This window comes from Lytechinus variegatus, chromosome 13 (genome assembly GCF_018143015.1).
Source record: "Lytechinus variegatus isolate NC3 chromosome 13, Lvar_3.0, whole genome shotgun sequence".
NCBI lineage: Eukaryota > Metazoa > Echinodermata > Echinoidea > Temnopleuroida > Toxopneustidae > Lytechinus > Lytechinus variegatus.
Genome location: NC_054752.1, coordinates 35183027 through 35205583, shown reverse-complemented (window position 1 = coordinate 35205583; position 22557 = coordinate 35183027). Strand labels below are relative to the sequence as shown.

The 22557-nt window shown below is 36.4% G+C and overlaps 2 protein-coding genes across 2 annotated transcripts; both read left to right on the top strand.

Annotated features, from left to right (window-relative positions):
• Positions 1–1262: 1262 nt before the first annotated feature.
• LOC121426023 (major facilitator superfamily domain-containing protein 6-like) lies at positions 1263–5750 on the top strand. Its single transcript, XM_041622151.1, has 5 exons — positions 1263–1563; positions 2424–2492; positions 3526–3801; positions 4087–4770; positions 5468–5750. Exons 1-5 carry the CDS (start codon positions 1263–1265, stop codon positions 5626–5628), a joined length of 1491 nt encoding a protein of 496 aa, XP_041478085.1. The 3' UTR covers positions 5629–5750.
• Positions 5751–10732: 4982 nt separating this feature from the next.
• Positions 10733–22034, top strand: LOC121425926 (major facilitator superfamily domain-containing protein 6-like protein B). The gene is made up of 5 exons (XM_041622034.1): positions 10733–11316; positions 12550–12618; positions 14069–15613; positions 19433–19493; positions 21562–22034. Exons 1-5 carry the CDS (start codon positions 11016–11018, stop codon positions 21659–21661), a joined length of 2076 nt encoding a protein of 691 aa, XP_041477968.1. The 5' UTR covers positions 10733–11015; the 3' UTR covers positions 21662–22034.
• Positions 22035–22557: the final 523 nt, after the last annotated feature.

The following is a 22557-nucleotide window of genomic DNA, read 5'->3' as shown; positions in this document are numbered from 1 at the left end:
TTTTATTTCAAATGGCTATTTAAATCCAATGTTCATTTAATTCATAAGTTCAAAGAGAGATAGAGAAACTTCATCTTTATTACATTTAATATTAAATACTTATAGTTGATGTTTACTGCAAATTTATATGTAACTTGTTTTGTAACTCTATATGCACTGTGTCTTGAAAGAAATGGTTACAATGAGAAAGGAATATGAAGAATAAAGTACCTCTGAATGAGGAAAAGAAAAAAAAGAATGAAGTAGGATTGATTATACCCCCTCTCATCTTACTTCTTATCTCTCTGTTATTTCCATCCCCTCTCTCTTTCTCTCTTCTCTCCTTACCTCGTTTATTTCAACATTCTTTGCTTTTTTTAATTAATCATCAGGCGTTCCGAGTATGCTTGTTCAAGATTGTTAAAGACGCCCCCTTCTAGAATGGATTCGGGTAACACGGACCCTGATTAAAACTTTTTCACGCAAGAATAGTGAGCGATGGTAAGTCATTGGACGCTGCGTATTTAGATCACTTAACTCGAGTGAAGGGTTTGTACATCAGACTAGCATGTATTCGCCTTCTTTTTATGGCTTCTGTAAAGAAAGCGAGCTAAAGTACATCCCTTATCACCGTCGTTTTGTGATGAAAGCTAGCAAAAACACCCCCTAAATTTGAGTATTTTTGGGGAAAAGATACGTTTTGTAGTTCTTATTCAAAAGTAATTCTAAGAACTAAATGTTAAAAGACTCGCGATTTTTCAATGAGTTTTCGATACCCCCCCCCCTCCTAAAAAAGACCCTTAAATATAAATGATCACCTGATCTGGGGCGGATGGTCAACATTATTTAATTTGTCTAAAGGTCAGTTATATTGGACTTATAGTTTTCTGGTGAGTGATTGGCAATCGTGACAATGGCCATCGAAAGGATTTTATTACTGTTTACAGTCCTAGATCAAATCCGTGTCCATTGTCGAGTGACCTCAAAGTGATCTTGAACTCTTACGTGTCAGCTTGATCAGAGATTTGCTATTGATACAATCGACGTGAGGGATTTGTAAATAGTATATTCTTAAATGAGTGAGGATGTGACATTGATGATATCCGATGAGAGACTGATGTAGGGCATTTTGTGTCACTCGAAGGAAAAGGAAGACAGAGAAAGGTCCAGAATACAGAAAAAACTAAAGCAACCGAGCAAAAAGGTGTATGCCCGAGTAGGATTTTTCTTTCTCACTTGAAAATTGTGTAGATACGATAGTGCCTGATGAAGATACTGCTGAAATGACTAATCAGAAAAAGTTTGACGAGAAGGGGGTGGATTACATCCTTGGTGACTCAGAAATAGTAAGCCTATCCTCCCGGGTGTCCGATGGTGATGATGAGGATCACTTCTTCATCGACCACGATCAGGTCAACAAAAACGATGTCCACGGCAGCAATAGTGCAGGGGTTATCGAACTTGAACCGTTAAGTCAACCATTAAATGGAAGGCGCTGTCGAGCCGAGACTCATGAAGATGTCGGCATTGATACCGATAACGAACACAACCGAGGCAAATATGGTGGCGTAGATCATTCTGAAGGTAGGATGACGATATGATATTCTGACATAGCTCACAAGGATGATAATTATTGACATTTTTATCCAGACATTTTGGGTTTTTTTTCATTTTGAGTCAAGATGATAAAGCACTGCACACTTTACATTTGGTCTGATTGTGGACTAAAACTTAATAAAAAAAAATATCTAATATTGAGACATGGAACATCTTACTGCACAAAGTTCTTAATCATCGTACGAATATTTATGTTAAAATAAAAAAATTATTTCACGGTGCGATAGTATTTGTTAGAATAAAAGCGGATTGATTATCTAGTCGTTATGATATGTATCAGTCGTATGATTGGCTTTATATGTATAGGATTTGAAACCAATTTGGGATTTACTCCAAAATGAAGGCTTGCAATCATCCAAAATTGTTATATTAGTATTCTTGCAGCTAATTTGACCTCGAATAAAGAAATAATTTTCATTCAGAGTTTCAAAAAATTAGCAAATTTGATTCGTTTCAAAATCGAATCGTGGACCAGTGGTACTTTGTGCGGTAGCCTTATATTATAGCGCAAATTATGATTGACGCAAATGTAAATAGTACACGGTTATTTTATCCACGGAGATCGTAAATTACCCCTGCAAATGAGTGTATTTTGTTTTAAAAGAAAATACTAATGTTTTTTCTCTATTTGTCTCAGTATTCCCTTTTAGTCATTCTGATAAATTCAATTTTTTGCAAATAAAAATTTATAAATTTTTAGATTATTATTATTTACAAGTCTATTATTTTTTTACTTTGAACTTGATAAAAATTTATAAATTTTTAGATTATCATTATTATTTACAAGTCTATTATTTTTTTACTTTGAACTTGAATTCGTCTTATAGATCAGCCAAAGAAAAATGGAACCAGAATCTTCTTAGCTGTAAAAACTACTCATTTCCTCTTTGGTGGTGGTAAGATCTTACCGTTTGTTTCTCTTTGGCCAATTTAAACTTGGCTTTGGCACTCTCTCTCTCTCTCTGTATATATAAATATATATATATATATATATATATATATATGCGTGTGTAATAGGACCCTAAACCTAACGTGTTTGGGTGCAGATAGGACTCCTCCTATATTGAAAAAGAGAAAAAAAAATCGTTATTCCTTCTTCCAAGTGTTTAATAGTGTTTGCCTGCTGCACCCAAACACGTAAGAATTAGGGCCCTTTACACGCACATGTAAACGCACACACCCACACATATTTTGTATATATATAATATAACATATTTGATTATTGATATTAAATGAAAAAAAACTCCGTTTCTCAGGTTTACATCTCCTCGATGATAGGGTTGAAATGAAATTTACACCGACGAATGATGATACATAAAACCTTCAGTGACTTCCTTGTCGTCATTTGACACGGTCACTTTGAATGGCATCTAATTTGTTGACTGAGTAAATGAATTCAAGGCCATATAAGGTGCTATTCAAGACTGATTTATCAATTAATTACTCATGTAATAAAAAAAACATTGGAAATGGAAATCTTTGCCTTTGTTTTGCAGATTGATTTATTCATTCACACTTTTAATCATAGAAGGTCTTTCCGAGGGGCAACCCCTCCCCCCCCCTTCTCCGACCCCGCCCGGCAGCGACGTACGCAATGCCTTCTTATATACGGCATCTCTCATTCCTTTCCAGGTCAGGTGAGCTTGATGCCCTTCCTTCCGGTCTATATGTCATATCTCGGCCTTTCTGTGATAGAGATTGGTAAAGTCACAACCCTTGGACCTTTATTTGGCGTTGTGGCGTCCTTGCTATGCGGGACAATATCGGATAAGTTCAATAAGCACAAAGCGATGCTTCTCATGTGCCTCTATGGAACAGCTATAGTTTACGGGAATTCTGTTTTCATGCCCTTTCTTTCACCCCAAATCAGTACTGGCATAAATTCACATCATACCGAACTAAACGCGACCATCTCAACATCTAACACAGGACAGTTATTTGGTATCTTCTATCGTCAGCATCTTAATATGACAACCGGGATTCCTACTTGTAAATCCCAGAACGCAACGTACTCGGAATTCAAGGAGTTTGTGGATGAAAATGCTTGCAAGTCCTCAAATATCAAGATTCTAAATACATCGACTGCTGCAGCGTTTCTGGAGGATATCCTTGAATGTTCATTCACTGGTCTTGCAACAGATACAGATTCTGATCGCGAGAATAGGGGAGATGAGAACGTGGATGGTGGTGCTCCAGACGATACATGTATGTTTTGTGATGACTTGTCAAAGGCATGTGAATACCAATATCGTAGACATGTAATAGAGTGCGATAAATATCTATTAGTAAATTGCAACAATTCATTCGGCAAGGCACTTCTGGTGATAATAAACGGGACGACTCAATTGCTAGATCAAGACAACTATGAAATAATCTCCCAAGAGGGAAATTATGACATTTTTGTGATTATGTTTCTGATATGCGTCATTGGTAGAATGTTTCAAGGTTCAGCTGAAACTCTTATTGATACGTTTACGATTACACTCATAGACGAATATAAAGAAACAGGACAAAATTTTCAGTACGGGCGCCAACGGATGTTTGCAAGTATAGCATATGGCGCTCTTGCACCTCTCTCAGGTATCGCTGTCTCCGCATATACTGCTGCCCATCCAAACGCATTCAACGTCTATCTTCCTGCATTTGTTCTCTTTGTAACCCTATTTGCACTCTGTACAGCAACTGTTTCTTTTATCCCAATCCGCGTTAAGCAACGAACCACGAAATCTTTAGCCATGGACGCGAAAGATGTCCTTTTGAAACCAAAGGTGATCGTTTTCTTTACCGTCATGCTCTCAATGGGAATCATGTTTGCGTTCTTCGAGACATATTTATTTTTGTTTCTAGCAGAAATAGATGGAGAGGCAACTGTTATGGGTTTGTGCTTGACAGTTTCTTGCTCATCAGAGGTGGTCTTAATGATGTATGCATCAAAGATCAGAGAAAAGATTGGTCACCGAACTGTCCTTGGAATTGCTCTCATCGGCTTCTCATTAAGGTCTGTCGGTTACTCCCTCCTGCAGAATCCTTGGACCGTCCTACCAATTGAACTTCTTCATGGGATTACCCATGGGTCAATGTGGCCGAATGCAGTCTTCTTTATCCATCAAAGCTCCCCTCCCGAACTGGCGGCCACCATGCAGTCACTCACGTTCAGCACCTTCTTCGGTTTAGGTAAGTATTGTCAGCGGGTCATATGGTCATTTTTACATGTTTACACATGTTTATTGAAAATGAGGGAAAAGGTCACTTCCCCCACCACCCAGTTACTCGCCGGGACCCTAACCTGTAAATCCGTCTGCCGTGGACGAACGTCCTTATCAAGTTGATATCCAAAACTTTTGCGCAGGCAGGCAGCCAGTACGTTAATACTTCAATATCCCGATTCATTCCGACTGGGTGATTTCGATTAAGATGTTTTCGTACCGTGACGGAGAGGGCTTCCAAGAACCTAGAAAAATGTATTGTCAAATTTTCTTCTTAACAAAGAGCAACCAAGAAGTCGAAAATTGGTGAGTCAAAGCAACAGAATCGTCTTGCTTGGACTCTGGACAGACGACATATTCGCAATTTTTTCGTCAGCTCCGAAATTTAGGATGAATGTTCTTGTTCTCAAATTTTTGGCGAAGGCCTCCCAACTGTTTATTGTCATTTGAGGGGAATTTGCAATACATTTACTGCGTGTTCTGGAAATCGTGCGTCGCTGGGCAAAGCCTAACTCTCTCTTGACGCCGATATGAAACTACTACTTTATAGCAGTGCTAGACTCGTCGAGGCCAAATGTGCTTAATATACAACAGAGATGAGAACAGAGAACACTATTTTATTCCTTTGTCCATTTTTACAACAAAAATGTATGTTTTATCCACAGGAAAGGGAGTCGGAATCATTCTTGGCGGAGTCATCTACGACAACTTTGGAGCCAGGAATCTGTTTAGGGGATCTGCCATTTTGTCTTTCGTGACACTCGTCTTGTATTGCGTCATCGACATCATCCTTGACAAACGAGAAATATCCCATGACAAGCTGTGAATATTAACCTGACTTTTTAAAGGGACAACGAGTTAGGAGTCAAGTGGCAATTTGTTTGTTATATTCAAAATGTTTGTCTGACATTCAATCGTGGCTTGTTGATAATAGATTGAAATTAAATTCTTGTAAAACAGAGGTGTTTGTTGCTGCATCTCCTCCACACCTTAATCGGTTCCTTGAACTTTCTTTTTCTTTTAATGACACAGATATTCCATTATCTTCAACCATTAAGGATTTAGGAGTTGTTTTTGATAGTGAAATGAAAATGACCGAACATGTAACATACTTGTGTCGCACTCTCAACTGGCAAATATTATAATCTCGATCGCATTTACTTGACACACTCAATAAAGAATTAAAACTAGTCTCAGAGTGGATAAAAGCCAACAAATTATCGCTTAATCTCACTAAAACAAATTACATGCTCTTCAGCAATATCATTGATGAACTCCCAGGTAACATTACTTTTGATAATATTAATATTCAAAGAGTATTAAGTACGAAATTTCTAGGAGTAACTATCGACGACAGACTGTCATGGAAAGAACATATAGATAACACATGCAAAATAATTTCAAGAAATATTGGAATTATAAATAAAGTTAAATTCTATTTCCCGACTCGTATATTATTAAACTTATACTCTACGCTGATACTCCCGCATTTGAACTTTTGTATTATTGCATGGGGGAGTTGTGCTGATTTTCATTTGAATAGACTTTTGCTACTTCAGAAAAAAGCTTTGCGCGTTATTTGCCATTCTCATTATCGGGCACATACGAATGTGCTTTTAAAAACTCATGGAATTCTTAAGATACATGATCTTTACCATTATAATCTTGGATCTTTTATGTTCAACCTTAGTAAAGATGAACTACCAGACGTATTTTATTCTATGTTCACACGAAATATAAATGTACATCACTACCCTACAAGATCTGCTGGACTTTTCCATTTACCTAGAACAAGGACATTATTAACAAACAAACTGTTCATATCTTCTGGTATCAAACTTTGGAATTCACTTCCGCAAACTTTACGAAATAAGCCAACTATTCATAGCTTCAATAGAGCACTTAAAAAAAATCTAACCAATAACTATAACACTCACATCATTCATCATACTTAGGATATCTTATGGATCTTCTGTTTCCCCCCCCCCCCACCTCCTGCCTTTATTTCGTTTCTTTTCCTGTCTCCTTTCATTCGCTCTACCTGTGCAGATTTGTTTTTTTTTGTTTTTCTTTTACTCGTTTTTGTCCTTTGTTGTTGTTGTCTTTTGTTAATTTTTTGTCTGTTCTTGTGATATTTCGTCTGTCTTGTTTTGGTATAACTTTTTGTCATGTCTTGTTCTTGTACCGTTCTGTCACGTCCTGTTTTCGCAACGTTTTTGTCTTGTGTGTCCTTTTCACTTTTCTTCATATCTGTAATATAATCCAGCCTTGTTTATCTTCTACTTGAAAGAATATGTAAAAAATATACATATTTAACATTGATTTACATATAATTTTTACAAGAAAGATATGATAACTTGTATATTATATATATTTTGAACTTCAACAAGAACGATATGATTTGTATATTATATATAGATATACATTGTTTTTTGCATTGATATGTCTTATTTATTGAAGGAAACCTTCGATAACAAGCTTTGCTTTCCAGAAGGTTCCTATTTCATTTCAAATTGTTATATTATATTTTGCATTACTTTGTAACTTTGTTAAAATTTTGGAATGAATAAATTCGTTATAAATCAATCAAAATTAGAAGTTTCCTGGATAAGGACATATGTAATAATGTTGTTAGGGCTCTTGTGCTCTCCAGGCTTGACTGTGGTGGTTGCTTGCTTGGGGGTATTAGTAAACAAGATCTTGGAAGACTTCAACGCCTGCAGAACAAACGTGCACGATTAATATGTCAAAAACCGAAATGGTGTCATGCTACCCCTCTTCTAAATGAACTACATTGGCTACCTGTTTCTGACAGAATACATTATCGAATACTTGTTCAAACCTATAAGTCTCTGTCAACCACACTACCTTCTAACATTTCTTCATTATTTCAGCAACAAAGATCTACATACTCTCTTCGTTCTACCGCTACTCCTTCCTATGTAATTCCAAAGTCCACAAAACAGGCTGGTTTCAACCCCTTTCAATCTCTTGCCCCCCGTCTTTGGAACAAACTACCTCCATCTCTTCGAAACCTCTCTTCTCTTAACCTCTTCAAAAAACATCTAAAAACACACATATATAACCATAAACCTTAACTTGTTTAAGGTATATAGCGCTTTGTATCCTCTGGAAAAAGCGCTATATAAATCAAATTATTATTATATTGGCAAATAATGTGAAAAAGAATGGTTTGGTGTATTGCTTTAAGGACTATATTATGTTAGACCTCAGCAATACATGCCACATCTTATCCTACGCCGCAAGATCAGTGTTTACCTATCATGCCTATAGAAGGCTACATCACTCGAAGAAGAAAGGTCGACGAATTGCTGTCTGCACGTCTGATCCGACCAAGGATAATGAAGTTTGTAGAAACCCTGAATGACGCAGTGAGGAAATCCAGAACTGCAAGAAGGGACAAGCTGTTCTCAGTAGATTAGTTTAAGAAACATATATATATATATATATATATATATATATATATAACGGGAAAAATTTGACTGGTTTATTGAAATCTGAACAAGTGAAATACCTTGGTATTTTTGTAGGAACAGATAAACGTAAGAAAGAAAGAATAAGGACACAAAATTAGTCAAAATTCAATCTATAATGAACATCTGGAAAATGAGAAATTTTACTATATTTGACAAAATAGTTATACTTAAATCTTTGATAATATAAATTGTTTACCCTGCAACTGTAATACAGGTACCAAATAACCTGGTACGTGAATTAGAGAACATGATGTATATGTTTATTTGGAGCTCGAAGAAAACAAAATGAAATGTTTTGTATTAATTCATTTCATAAAGGAGGATTGGATATGATAGACTTGAATTCAAAATCATCTACATTAAAGCTTCCATAGATTTCAAAATATTTAAAATACGATGATCAATCATGGACGTACTTGTTTAAATTTTGGACAGCAAATATAGGACCGATGCCCTTGTGTATCCGTTTCAATTGTTCGAAAAAAGCATGTTAATTGTATGTACGAACAAGCAAGTCCCATCTTTTTATACAGATCTATTATGCTCTTTGTATGACAAACGATTTACTGAATGTCACAACATTGATAGTATAAAAGACGAAATTTCATGGTATAACAGTCTATGTAATTTGAAAGAAACCTTTTATATTTCACCAATTATTACGTAATCATGCCTGGAAACCTACCGAAGAAATCTTAGAAATAGTAGAATGTAAATCGCTCTTAGTCGAGTTTGAATGTATATATATATATTGATGATTATGTTTGTTTTAATTGAATATGTAAATAAATGAAATTGATATTCAAAGCTAAAAAGAGTTATCCCAGCTGAATGGACTGACAATTGTGACACCTTATCTTCTAAGCTTCCAGAAGATCCTTTTTTTTATTAGTGGAGGAGATATTGTAAATTAAAGAACATGAAATCAAAAGATTTTCATGTTTTATTTGTAACCAAAAAAATATGATCCACAAATTATACAATACTGACAATCTAAATTAGGATAACGACTAAACTTTGAATGGCAAAGTGTTTTTAATTTTAAACTTCAAAGTATTCAAAGTATAAAAAGATACGACAATATAACTTGAAAATGCTGCACAATATATCACCCTTGAAATTCAATTATGTCGTTGGAAATTAGCTAATGACACATTTTGTATGTTCTGTGTAGCAGAAGATTTTTTTTTTTCATATTATGTTAGAATGTAATCCTGTCGCCAATTTTTTGATAAAGATAAAGAATATTTTGCAATTTATGTTTAAAATGACAATTCCTATTAACGAAACGACGCGTCGTTGTTCATTGGATACAAAATTCACGATCGCAAGTTTACGTTGGTTTATTTGTTAATGATATTTGCACAGTATGCAAAATACAAATCCTATATATGGAAGGAAGAACTTTCAATTTATATTCAATTTAGTACGAGTACAAGAATGAGATACTTTTTTATGTAAAATGGCGATTTAAATCCAATGTTCATGTAATTCATATCTTAAAAGAGAGATAGAGAAATTTCATCTTTATTACATTTAAAATTAAATACTTATGTTTACTGCAAATTTATATGTAACTTGTTTTGTAACTCTATATGCACTGTGTCTTGAAAGAAATGGTTACAATGAGAAAGGAATATGAAGAATAAAGTACCTCTGAATGAGGAAAAGAAAAAAAAGAATGAAGTAGGATTGATTATACCCCCTCTCATCTTACTTCTTATCTCTCTGTTATTTCCCTCCCCTCTCTCTTTCTCTCTTCTCTCCTTACCTCGTTTATTTCAACATTCTTTGCTTTTTTTTATTTATTTAAATCATCAGGCATTCCGAGTATGCTTGTTCAAGATTGTTAAAGACGCCCCCTTCTAGAATGGATTCGGGTAACACGGACCCTGATTAAAACTTTTTCACGCAAGAATATCGAACGATGGTAAGTCATTGGACGCTACGTATTTAGATCACTTAACTCGAGTGAAGGGTTTGTTCAGCAGACTAGCATGTATTCGTCTTCTGTTTATGGCTTCTGTAAAGAAAGCGAGCTAAATTACATCCCTTATCACCGTCGTTTTGTGATGAAAGCTAGCAAAAACACCCCCTAAATTTGAGTATTTTTTGGGAAAAGATACGTTTTGTAGTTCTTATTCAAAAGTAATTCTAAAAACTAAATGCTAAAAGAATCGCTATTTTTCAATGAGTTTTCGATATCCCCCCCCCCCCCTCCTAAAAGAGACCCTTAAATATAAATGATCACCTGATCTGGGGCGGATGGTCAACATTATTTAATTTGTCTAAAGGTCAGTTATATTGGACTTATAGTTTTCTGGTAAGTGATTGGCAATCGTGACAATGGCCATCGAAAGGATTTTATTACTGTTTACAGTCCTAGATCAAATCCGTGTCCATTGTCGAGTGACCTCAAAGTGATCTTGAACTCTTACGTGTCAGCTTGATCAGAGATTTGCTATTGATACAATCGACGTGAGGGATTTGTAAATAGTATATTCTTAAATGAGTGAGGATGTGACATTGATGATATCCGATGAGAGACTGATGTAGGGCATTTTGTGTCACTCGAAGGAAAAGGAAGACAGAGAAAGGTCCAGAATACAGAAAAAACTAAAGCAACCGAGCAAAAAGGTGTATGCCCGAGTAGGATTTTTCTTTCTCACTTGAAAATTGTGTAGATACGATAGTGCCTGATGAAGATACTGCTGAAATGACTAATCAGAAAAAGTTTGACGAGAAGGGGGTGGATTACATCCTTGGTGACTCGGAAATAGTAAGCCTATCCTCCCGGGCGTCCGATGGTGATGATGAGGATCACTTCTTCATCGACCACGATCAGGTCAACAAAAACGATGACCACGGAAGCAATAGCGCAGTGGTTATCGAACTTGAACCGTTACGTCAACCATTAAATGGAAGGCGCTATCGAGCCGAGACTCATGAAGATGTCGGCAATGATACCGACAACGAACACAACCAAGGCAATAATGGTGGCGTAGATCATTCTGAAGGTAGGATGACGATATGATATTCTGCTATATCTTACGAGGATGATAATTATTAACATTTTATCCAGACATTTTGTTTGTTTCATTTTGAGTCAAGATGATAAACCAATACACACTTTACAATTGGTCTGCGACCCGATTGTGGACTAAAACGTAATAAAAATTGTATCTAATATTGAGACACGGAACATATAAATAAAGTTCTAAATTATCCTACGAATTTATGTTCAAATCTGTCACGATGCTTTTTTAGAATAAAAGCGAACTGATCATCTAGTCGTAAAGACATGTAGCAATCGTATGTTCTGCCATACATATATAGGATTTGAAATCAATTTGGCCTTTACTCCAAAATAAAGGCTTGCAATCATCAAACATTGTTATATCAGTATTCTTACAGCTAATTGAACCTCAACTTAAGAGATACTTTTCATTCAAAGTTTCAGAAAATTCCAAAATCTGGTCGTGGACCAGTGGTATATCTTTGTGCGGTAGCCTTCACGCAATATGATCATGATGATTGACACGTGTAAATAGTACACAATTATTTTTGGATCTGCATCAGTAGCGGTATTGCGGTAATAGCTAATACTGACAGAGATGCTGATCGTAATAATTGTGATGATAATCAAAATATTATTGATTTTGACTACAGTCAGCCAAAGCAAATGCATGACTATACTCTCACATTATTCATTATTTTCAATAGGCCTGTATCTTTTCTTTGCCATGTAATATGTATATTTTAGTGTGTTACGATATTGATACCGAACAAGTAACAAAGAAAATGTTTGTTGGATTATTTTTACTTTTATTCATTTACACAGAATAAATCAGACAAAATAATACATCTCACATATCTTGAAGAGTTAATTGATTAAATATACATTTTATTTCTCTTACAATTATTCTTATATATAAGTGACTTTGTTGTGTTTGAATGTCAACAACAAGTATTTCCTAAATGACAATAAAATCAATCATGATTGGCCGCGATAAATGAGACAGTGCATCTTACACGGAGATCGTAGATAACCCCTGTAAATGAGTGTGTTTTGTTTTGACAAAAAATACTTTGACTGTTTTCTTTCTATTTGTCTCACTATTCCCTTTTGGTCGCTCTGATAAGTTCATTAAATTTTTTTCAATAAAAAAACATTCATAAAGTTATAAATTATTATCATTATTATTTACACGACTATTTTTTCCACTTTTTTTCTTTTATTCGTATTATAGATCAGCCGAAGAAAAATGGAATCAGAATCTTTTTAGCTGTAAAAGCTACTCATTTCCTCTTTGGTGGTGGTAAGATCTTATCATTTGTTACTCTTTGGTCAATTAACCCTATTTAGGCCGGGGGGGGGGGCTCGGAGGCCCCCTCAACGAATCACGCGATATTTTTGTCGCGCAAAATTTTCTGACCACGCCGCTGGCCAACTTTTTACTTTCATGTCTTGCGCAACTTTTGAGACCAATTTTGCGTCACCCGGGTACATGGTTCCGAAATTACGCAACATTATGTAACTGCATGTCAAACCAAAAATTGCTCAAAAACGTGATTTTGTGTACAAAGTCAATGAAAATTGTGTTTTCAACCAAAATTCATAAATGTATGATCATATTTAGTTTTGCTGGTCTAAATGTATTTATTTTATGCTTTTTATGATCACAGAAGAGTCCCCAACAAATTTCACTGCAAAAACAATGAAAAACAAAAGGTCAAAACACCAAGAAATACATAAGACATTGCAAAAAACAATATAATACATAAGAAATGATTTGATATAGCGATTTTTTTCATGTACACTTGCTAAGAACACCACAAAAAGTTTCTATACCAAAAATTAGTACATTTGGAGCTTTATTTAGGGAGTTAGAGGAAAAAGTATGATTTCGCATACTAATTAGGCATAAATTAGCATAATCATTTAATAATGATTTGCATGGAATAAATTACTATACAATCTTGAAGATTATGTCCGTGGCAACCTGCGTGCCAATTTTTGGCGCGATCATGCGGTCAACGGCCGAGATCGGCCATATGAACTCCCAAAATACCCCGGCCTAGATAGGGTTAAAACTTGACTTTGGCAAGCTCTCTCTCTCTTTATATATACATATGAGTTGCATAAGAGTTATAAATAAAAGAGTTACCAAAGCTGTTGTACATGTATGATTTCTCACATTTATGAATATTTTTTTTATATATATATATATATATATATATATATATATATATATATATATATATATATATAATGTTAACCTGCATCCGAACAGGTAAGAATTAGGGCCCTTTTACACGCACATAAACATACAAACCCGTATTGTATATATATATGTAATTTAACATATTTGATTATTGATAGTAAACAGGTAAAGGAAAGAGATACAAAACTCAGTTTCCCCAGGTTTAAATCTCCTCGATGATAGGGTTGAAATGAAATTTACACCGATGAAATATGATAGATAAAACCTTGAGTGACCTCCTTGACGTCACTTTGAATTGCATTTTTGTTGGCTAAGTAAATGAATTCAAGGCCATATAAGTTGCTATTCATGACTGACTTATCAGTTTATTACTCATTTGATTTAAAAAGCCATTGGACATGGGATTCTCTGCCTTTGTTTTGCAGATTGATTTATTAATTCACATTTTTAGTCACAGAAGGTCTTTCCGAGGCCCCCCTCCAACCCCGCCCGGCAGCGACATACGCAATGTCTTCTTTATACGACATCTCTTATTCCTTTCCAGGTCAGGTGAGCTTGACGCCCTTCCTTCCGGTCTATATGTCATATCTTGGCCTTTCTGTGATAGAGATTGGTACAGTCACCACCCTTGGACCTTTCTTTGGCGTTGTGGCGTCCTTGCTATGCGGGACAATATCGGATAAGTTTAGTAAGCACAAAGCGATGCTTCTCATGTGCCTCTATGGAACAGCTATAGTTTACGGGAATTCTGTTTTCATGCCCTTTCTTTTACCACAAATCAGTACTGGCATAAATTCACATCATACCGAACTAAACGCGACCAACTCAACATGTAACACAGGACAGATATTTAGTGTCTTCTATCGCCAGCATCTAAATATGACAAAAGGGATTCCTCCTTGTAAATTCCAGAACGTAACGTACTCGGAATTCAAGGAGTTAGTGGATGAAAATGCTTGCAAGTTCTCAAATATCAAGATTCTAAATACATCTACTGCTGCAGCGTTTCTGGAGGATATCCTTGAATGTTCATTCATTAGCCTTGCAACAGATACAGATTCTGATCGCGAGAATAGGGGAGATGAGAACATGGATGGTGCTGCTCCAGACGATACATGTGTGTTTCATGATGACTTGTCAAAGGCATGTGAATACCAATATCATATGCATGTAATAGAGTGCAATAAATATCTATTAGTAAAATGCAACAATTCCTCATTCAGCAAGGCACTACTGGAGATAATAAACGGGACGACTCAATTGCTAGATCAAGGCAACTATGAAATAATCTCCCAGGAGGGAAATTATGACATTTTTGTGATTATGTTTCTGATATGCGTCATTGGTAGAATGTTTCAAGGCTCAGCTGAAACTCTTATTGATACGTTTACGATTACACTCATCGATGAATATAAAGAAACGGGACAAAATTTTCAGTACGGGCGCCAACGAATGTTTGCAAGTATAGCATATGGCGCTCTTGCACCTCTCTCAGGTATCGCTGTATCCGCATATACTGCTGCCCATCCAAACGCATTCAACTCGTATCTTCCCGCATTTGTTCTTTTTATAACCTTATTTGCACTCTGTGCAGCAACTGTTTCTTTTATCCCAATCCGCGTTAAGCAACGGACCACGAAATCTTTAGCCAGGGACGCGAAAGATGTCCTTTTGAAACCAAAGGTGATCGTTTTCTTTACCGTCATGCTGTCAATGGGAATCATGTTTGCGTTCATCGAGACCTATTTATTTTTGTTTCTTGCAGAAATAGATGGAGAGGCAACTGTTATGGGTTTGTGCTTGACAGTTTCTTGCGCATCAGAGGTTGTCTTTTTGACGTATGCATCAAAGATCAGAGAAAAGATTGGCCACCGAACTGTTCTTGGAATTGCTCTCATCGGCTTCTCATTAAGGTCTCTCGGCTACTCGCTCCTGCAGAATCCTTGGACCGTCCTACCAATTGAACTTCTTCATGGGATCACCTATGGGTTAATGTGGCCGACTGCAGTCTTCTTTATCCATCAAAGCTCCCCTCCCGAACTGGCGGCCACCATGCAGTCACTCACGTTCAGCACCTTGTTCGGTTTAGGTAAGTATTGTCAGCGGTCTCCACTGCCGAATTGATCAGCTCGATCGGGTCATGCAAGATGTTTCCTGGTCATCCTTGGTCTGATTTGCCAGGTTATGTGTAACCTATACTAGCCGGAGGCTGCAGTTACTGTCTCGCTTGCGTTCTGCATAACAGCAAAGACAATAACTGCAGCCTCCGCCTACATTATATGCTATGTTGGTCATTTTTGGCCTTGTTGGTTTAACTCTGGAAGAAGATCGGGGCCGAGCTATCACGATCGGCGTCGTACTAACTTGTTGGTACTTTGTCTGGCTGCCTGTTCACCCTGCCCAAAATATTACGAAGATGTCAGGTATATTATTTAAGTAGGAAATTAGATCGTTGTTGATCACCGTTATATCAAGGTAGATTGACCCTGTTCTTCTTGCTAAAATTGGACCCATTTGGTGAAAATACCTTGTTCTGTAGATTAAACCGATCGGTTTGACAGTAGGAGCCTTGCAATGAGCTGTTGGGTTAAACATGGTATTCAGTCATTCAGCAATCTTATGATCAAGCAATCATACTGGGGCCCGTTTAACAAAGGACTTGCCACTGTTGTAACTTTGCCATTATGGCAACTACCATGGTAACAGGGCTCATCAGCCAATCAGAATCATGGTTATCATAGTAGTTGCCATAATTGCAAAGTTACAACAGTTGCAAGTCCTTAAAACGGGCTCCTGGTCTTAGTTCAGAAACGGTTATCTTGGTATTCAGCGCCAATGGCATTGTTCAAGATCGTACGAAGTTGGTCGACATCGCTCTGGTGAGACTCATGATAGCTAGGTTCTCACTTCTCGAATAAGATTTAAAGCTATATTTCTTTATTCCTCGGGCTGATTGGACGTTTAGTCTGGGGAGTGAATCAAGGTTAGCTGGACGGTTTTGAAATTGGGAGGACGCTTCGATCAAAAGTGGGGAATGACATGCCAACAAAATACAATCACATGGTAATTTTTACATGTTTTGCACATGTTTATACAGTGCGTATCAAAAAAAGTTAACACTTAGAAAAAGTCCTGTAAAATTATATATTTGTAATATCCTGAAGATTGTTCCACATTTTAACATTGGTACAGACCCATTTAAGCAAATGACGATATAACTCTCGAAAAATATTTCCGCTTGAGTGAGCACCACTTACTTTTGAAAAGTTAGTGGAAAATAATTTGCGCAGAACTTTGAAATAGTTATGCGAATAAAAGTAGACATTAATCATGAATAACACATGGAATTTAGATGGTAAAATTGATTTGAAGATATATTTTACTTTTTGTCTCACCTGCGAAGCAAGTGAGACTATAGGCGCCGCTTTTCCGACGGCGGCGGCGGCGGCGTCAACATCAAATCTTAACCTGAGGTTAAGTTTTTGAAATGACATCATAACTTAGAAAGTATATGGACCTAGTTCATGAAACTTGGCCATAAGGTTAATCAAGTATTACTGAACATCCTATTAGAGTTTCATGTCACATGACCAAGGTCAAAGGTCATTTAGGGTCAATGAACTTAGACCATGTTGGAGGAATCAACATCGAAATCTTAACCTGAGGTTAAGTTTTTGAAATGTCATCATAACTTAGAAAATATATAGACCTATTTCATGAAACTTGGACATAAGGTTAATCAAGTATCACTGAACATCCTGCATGAGTTTCACGTCACATGACCAAGGTCAAAGGTCATTTAGGGTCAATGAACTTTGGCCGAATTGGGGATATCTGTTGAATTCCCATCATAACTTTGAAAGTTTATGGATCTGATTCATGAAACTTGGACATAATAGTAATCAAGCATCACTGAATATTTTGTGCAAGTTTCAGGTCTCATGATTAAGGTCAAAGGTCATTTAGGGTCAATGAACTTTGGCCGAATCGGGGGTATCTGTTGAATTACCATCATAACTTTGAATGTTTATTAGTCTAGTTCATTAAACTTGGACATATGAGTAATCAAATATCACTGAACATCCTGTATGCATTTCAGGTCACATGACCAAGGTCAAAGGTCAATGAACTTTGGCCGAATTGGGTGTATCTGTTGAATTACCATCGTAACTTTGAAAATTTATGGATCTGATTCATGAAACTTGTACATAAGAGTAATCAAGTATCACTGAACATCCTGTGCGAGTTTCAGGTCACATGATCAAGGTCAAAGGTCATGTAAGGTCAATGAACTTTGGCTATGTTGGGGTTTTTTGTTGAATAACCATCATATCTCTGTAAGTTTATTGGTCTCGTTCATAAAAAGTGGACATAAGAGTAACCATGTATCACTGAACATCTTGTGTGAGTTAGAGTAGTATTCAAAGTCAGCACTGCTGCTATATTGAACCGCGTGATGCAGGTGAGACGGCCAGAGGCATTCCACTTGTTTTAAATTTGTTTCCTTGCTCAAAACACTTCGAAGAGTGCCATTTCGCCCCACCCCACTCCCCCACACACCGAGGCCATCGTGACGATATTTGCTTTACACTGAGCTGTGATTTTTATGAAATGGCTTAGGCTTGATTTTCATTTGGTTAATCATTGTCAAGCTTGGGAAAAGTGTGGAGAAACAAGCATTATATGAAAAATGAAATGTAAATTTAACCCACTTTAAGTGATAAAAACTTAGTGAAATAATGTTGGAGACGTCTCATATAAGCTTTTGTTTAGATTTAGTTATGTCCTCAGATCCAGCTGGCACAAAAAGGGACCTTTACCCTTTTTGTGCCAGCTGGATCTGAGAACATAACTATGTCTAAACAAAAGCTTATATGACACGTGCTAAGTAAGTGTTCACATTTTAATTTTGATGGCAAATTGTTACAAAACACTGCAAAATGCTTGCATGTATCCGTTTTATTTCATTTAACTCAAAGTGCAAGGGAAATGTGAGAAATGTTTCGCAGGGTAAGTTTGATCTCGCCTTTTCCCCTTGACACAGCGTGAAAAAGAGCATTTCTGCGCAAACAGATTTCTGCGAGCTTCACAAAAATGGACAGTGCTCCCTCAAGTGTAACTTTCGGTTAAAATTTTTACTTTCATTGTATAGATGAAACCCAAACCCAAGAATATTACGCATGTGTTGTATTTTTTTTTTAATTCCTATGGCTTTTTTTAAGTGTAAACTTTTTTTTTATACGCACTGTAGAAATGAGGGAGAAGCTCACTTCCCCCACCACCCAGTTACTCGCCTGGACCCCAACCTGTAAATCCGTCTGCTATGGACGAACGTCCTGATCGAGTTGAACATGTCCAAAACTTATGCGCAGGCAGGCAGCCAGTACGTTAATTGTTCATTATCCCGATTCATTCCGACTGAGTGATTTCGATTAAGATAAAAAGTTTTCGTACCAAGACGCAGAGGGCTTCCAAGAACCTAGAAAAATGTATTGTCAAATGTTTTTCATAAAAAAGAACAACCGAGAAGTCGAAAATTGGTGAGTCAAAGCAACAGAATCGTCTTGCTTGGACTCTGGACAGACGACATATTCGCAATTTTTTCGTCAGCTCCGAAATTAAGGACGAAACTGTTCTTGTTTTCAAATTTTCGGCGAAGGCCTCCCAACTGTTATTGTCATTTGAAGGGAATTGGCAATACATTTACTGCGTGTTCTTGAAATCGTGCGTCGCTGAGCAAAGCCTAACTCTCTGTTGACGCCGATATGAAACCACTACTTTTTAGCAGCACTATAGACCCGTCGAGGCCAAATGTGCTTAATATACCCGAAAGATCGGCGATGAGAACAGAGAATACTATTTTATTCCTTTGTCCATGTTACAACTAAAATGTATGTTTTATCCACAGGAAAGGGAGTCGGAATCATTCTTGGCGGAGTCATCTACGACAACTTTGGAGCCAGGAATCTATACACAACAAAAAAAGTAAGTCCCCCCTAAATCAAATTGCTGTAACTTTTGAACCGAATCAGTTTGAGATATGATATTTCATGGGTAGTTTTCTACACTCATTAAGCAACTCCTGGAAAGAAATGAAATTGATCGGCTGAGTCATGCATGAGTAATTAAAGATTGAATTAAAAATGACCATTTTTGAAAGTCACAAGAGTCGTTTTTAAGATTGTGCAAATACAAAGTTGGGCAAAAATTGTTTTTAGGTGAATTTTATGGTGTTATGCTGTTTTACTATCCATCATTTAACCACTTCAGACCAAATTTTGATATCGTATGTTCATGGTTGAGTGAGCACGATGTATTGCAGGGGCCGCGGAAGCGGGGGGGGGGGCTGGGGGCCCCCCAGTTTTTTCCATAAGCAAGTACAAAAATGTAATACGATTGTGATTTTTGGCATGGCCAGCCCCCCTTCCCCCTCCCACTTTGAAAACTGCTCTGCGGCCCCTGTATTGTGACATATCATCATAGGGGTTTTTGGTAGTATCTTCTACAACTTGTTAGATCATGTTAAAATTTGAAAAAAGTTGATGGCTCCCCCGATTATAGGCCCCTCCCCCATTTAAAATTTTGGATCCACCACTGATCTGTCCATACATTCAACTGATCCTGAGAAATTGTTAGGAAAAGAATACATTTATGCAGTATAAAGAGTATTCATTCCGAAGTTTTCGAATGTGCTCGCTCAACCATGAAAATGGTCAAAGTTCGGAAAGTGTTTGGTGATAGAAATGATGTATGATAAAAGAACAGCAATTAAAGACACATTTGAAACCAGATTTGCCCCCAATATTCACTTTATTACCCTTTAAAATGAGTCTGTGACATTGAAAATACCAATTTTCCCACTTTGATGCGTGCTCACTCATCCATAAATTAACAAATCGATTTCATTTTTGCACAGAATTATGCCCATAGGTTGATAAACATTACTGCCAAACGACATTGCTAAAGACAGCCTTGAAAAAAAGTTCCACCATATTGAATAAGGGATTACGTATGCTTAAACATATGCACACATAATGTACACACGTCTATGAGAGAGGAAGTCAAAATTTTAACAAATATGAAATGAGGGTTTGTTTCATGGACGGTTTTTGTTACTTCTGCCAACAGTTATTTCATGAAACTTCGCATATGGCTTCAGAGTCACACTATCCAAAAGGTGCGCACACCAAAATAACCATTCGATACGGTACAGAGTGGGGCCAAGGCCTTGAACTTTCTTCTCATTTGCATAATTTTCGAATATTGTATGCTCACTGATGCATTAAAAAAAAGGGATTTTCATGAAAATCAAATCAAATGAACTGTGCAAGGAGTTTTGTGGCAGATATCCATAGTTACAAATTGCATTTTTTCCAATAACGTAAAAAATAGCTAATCACATTCCACATGTTCATTCAAGCGTAAATGTTTAATTTGACACCTTTGAATCATTGAAGCATGTTAATTAGTCATGAACATAACGAAAAAGTTGAGAAAAGATCATTTTCAGTAACCAAAATGAAGCAATACTTGCCTACGATATTTGAAAATGGCATTTTTGTTTCCAATAGATGTTCATTGAACCGTGAAACGATGAATATTGTTGAATATAGTCTTCCCAAAAATAACTGTCATCATATTCTGGCTTTTTTATTGATAGAAATGTGTAAAAATCCAATTATAGCAAATTTGGACTTGAGTTTATTCAACCGTGAAATTTAGCTTAAAAAGTTGTATCGTCTTTTAGAAAGTACCTTTTACAAGCCTTCTGACTATTTTTCATGATGAGAATGTGGAATTAGTTCCAATAAAATGGACTCAAAGTCATGATATTTTGCTTGTGACTTTTGAAAAGTGACATTTTTGCCTTCTGATGGTGCTCACTGAAGCATGACGTAAGATACATCCACAAAATTTACTCAGAGGGTAGCTTATAAAATTACCTACACGCTCATGTAAAAATATATCAAAAACTCGCATTGGTTCGGAAATTATTGATGTTTGTTTAGGGGGGGACTTACTTTTTTTGTTGTGTATATTTAGGGGATCTGCCATTTTGTCTTTCGTGACACTCGTCTTGTATTACATCATCGACATCATCCTTGACAAACGAGAAAGATCCCATGACAAGCTGTGAATATTAACCTGACTTTTTAAAGGGACAAAGAGTTAGGAGTCAAGGGGCAATTTGTTTGTTATATTGGCAAAGAATGTGAAATAGAATGGTTTAGTGTATTGTTTTAAGGACTATATCATATTAGACCTCAGCAATACATGCCACATCCTATACTACGGCGCAAGATCAGGGTTTACCTATCATGGCTATAGAAGGCTACATCACTCGAAGAAGAGAGGTCGACGAATTGCTGTCCACACGTCTGATCCGACCAAGGATAATGAAGTTTAATAGAAACCCTGAAAGGCGCAGTGAGGAAATCCAGATGTGCAAGAAGGGACAAGCTGTTCTCAGTAGATTAGTTTAAGAAACATATAACGTGAAAATTTTGACTGGCCTATTGAAATCTGACAAGAGGTGGAACCAGTGATATAGAAGCCAAAAGCAATGCCCTACTTGAATACAAAATTAATATAAACCTAGTCAAACTATATATATATATATACACAGTAAAAAAGCTGTTTAAGATTTTATACAACGTTGTTACTATATGAACCTTACAGTATTTGTTTAACCGTTTAAACAATCATGTTTAATTTATTGAAAATTAGATATTGAAGATTAATCTTTGTTGCTTAAGATTTAAAAAGTTGTTTAAACTGTTTAAACAATTACTGTAAGGTTCATATAGTAAACAGCGTTGTATAATTTTTTTTCACTGTGTACTCGATCGTGCTCCTTCCAAGGTTCGGTTGTATAAACCACTGCGATCAATCGCAACTTCATCTTTAACCAGTTAAATGCGCGTATTATTAACTTGCAATTGATTTGATGTCATTGATGTAGTTACAACTCTTTCTGCAATGTGGGCTCCCAGATCTCAACAGGCTTGTTCTTTTTCTTTCCTCAATCTTTGA

Coding starts and splice junctions, on each gene's coding strand:
- LOC121426023 (XM_041622151.1), top strand. CDS start 1,263: ATGACTAATCAGAAAAAGTTTGACGAGAAGGGGGTGGATTACATCCTT. Junction 1,564..2,423: donor TGGCGTAGATCATTCTGAAG/GTAGGATGACGA, acceptor TTCGTCTTATAG/ATCAGCCAAAGAAAAATGGA. Junction 3,802..4,086: donor TGGTGCTCCAGACGATACAT/GTATGTTTTGTG, acceptor TTACACTCATAG/ACGAATATAAAGAAACAGGA.
- LOC121425926 (XM_041622034.1), top strand. CDS start 11,016: ATGACTAATCAGAAAAAGTTTGACGAGAAGGGGGTGGATTACATCCTT. Junction 12,619..14,068: donor TCATTTCCTCTTTGGTGGTG/GTAAGATCTTAT, acceptor ATTCCTTTCCAG/GTCAGGTGAGCTTGACGCCC. Junction 15,614..19,432: donor CAGCACCTTGTTCGGTTTAG/GTAAGTATTGTC, acceptor TTTTATCCACAG/GAAAGGGAGTCGGAATCATT.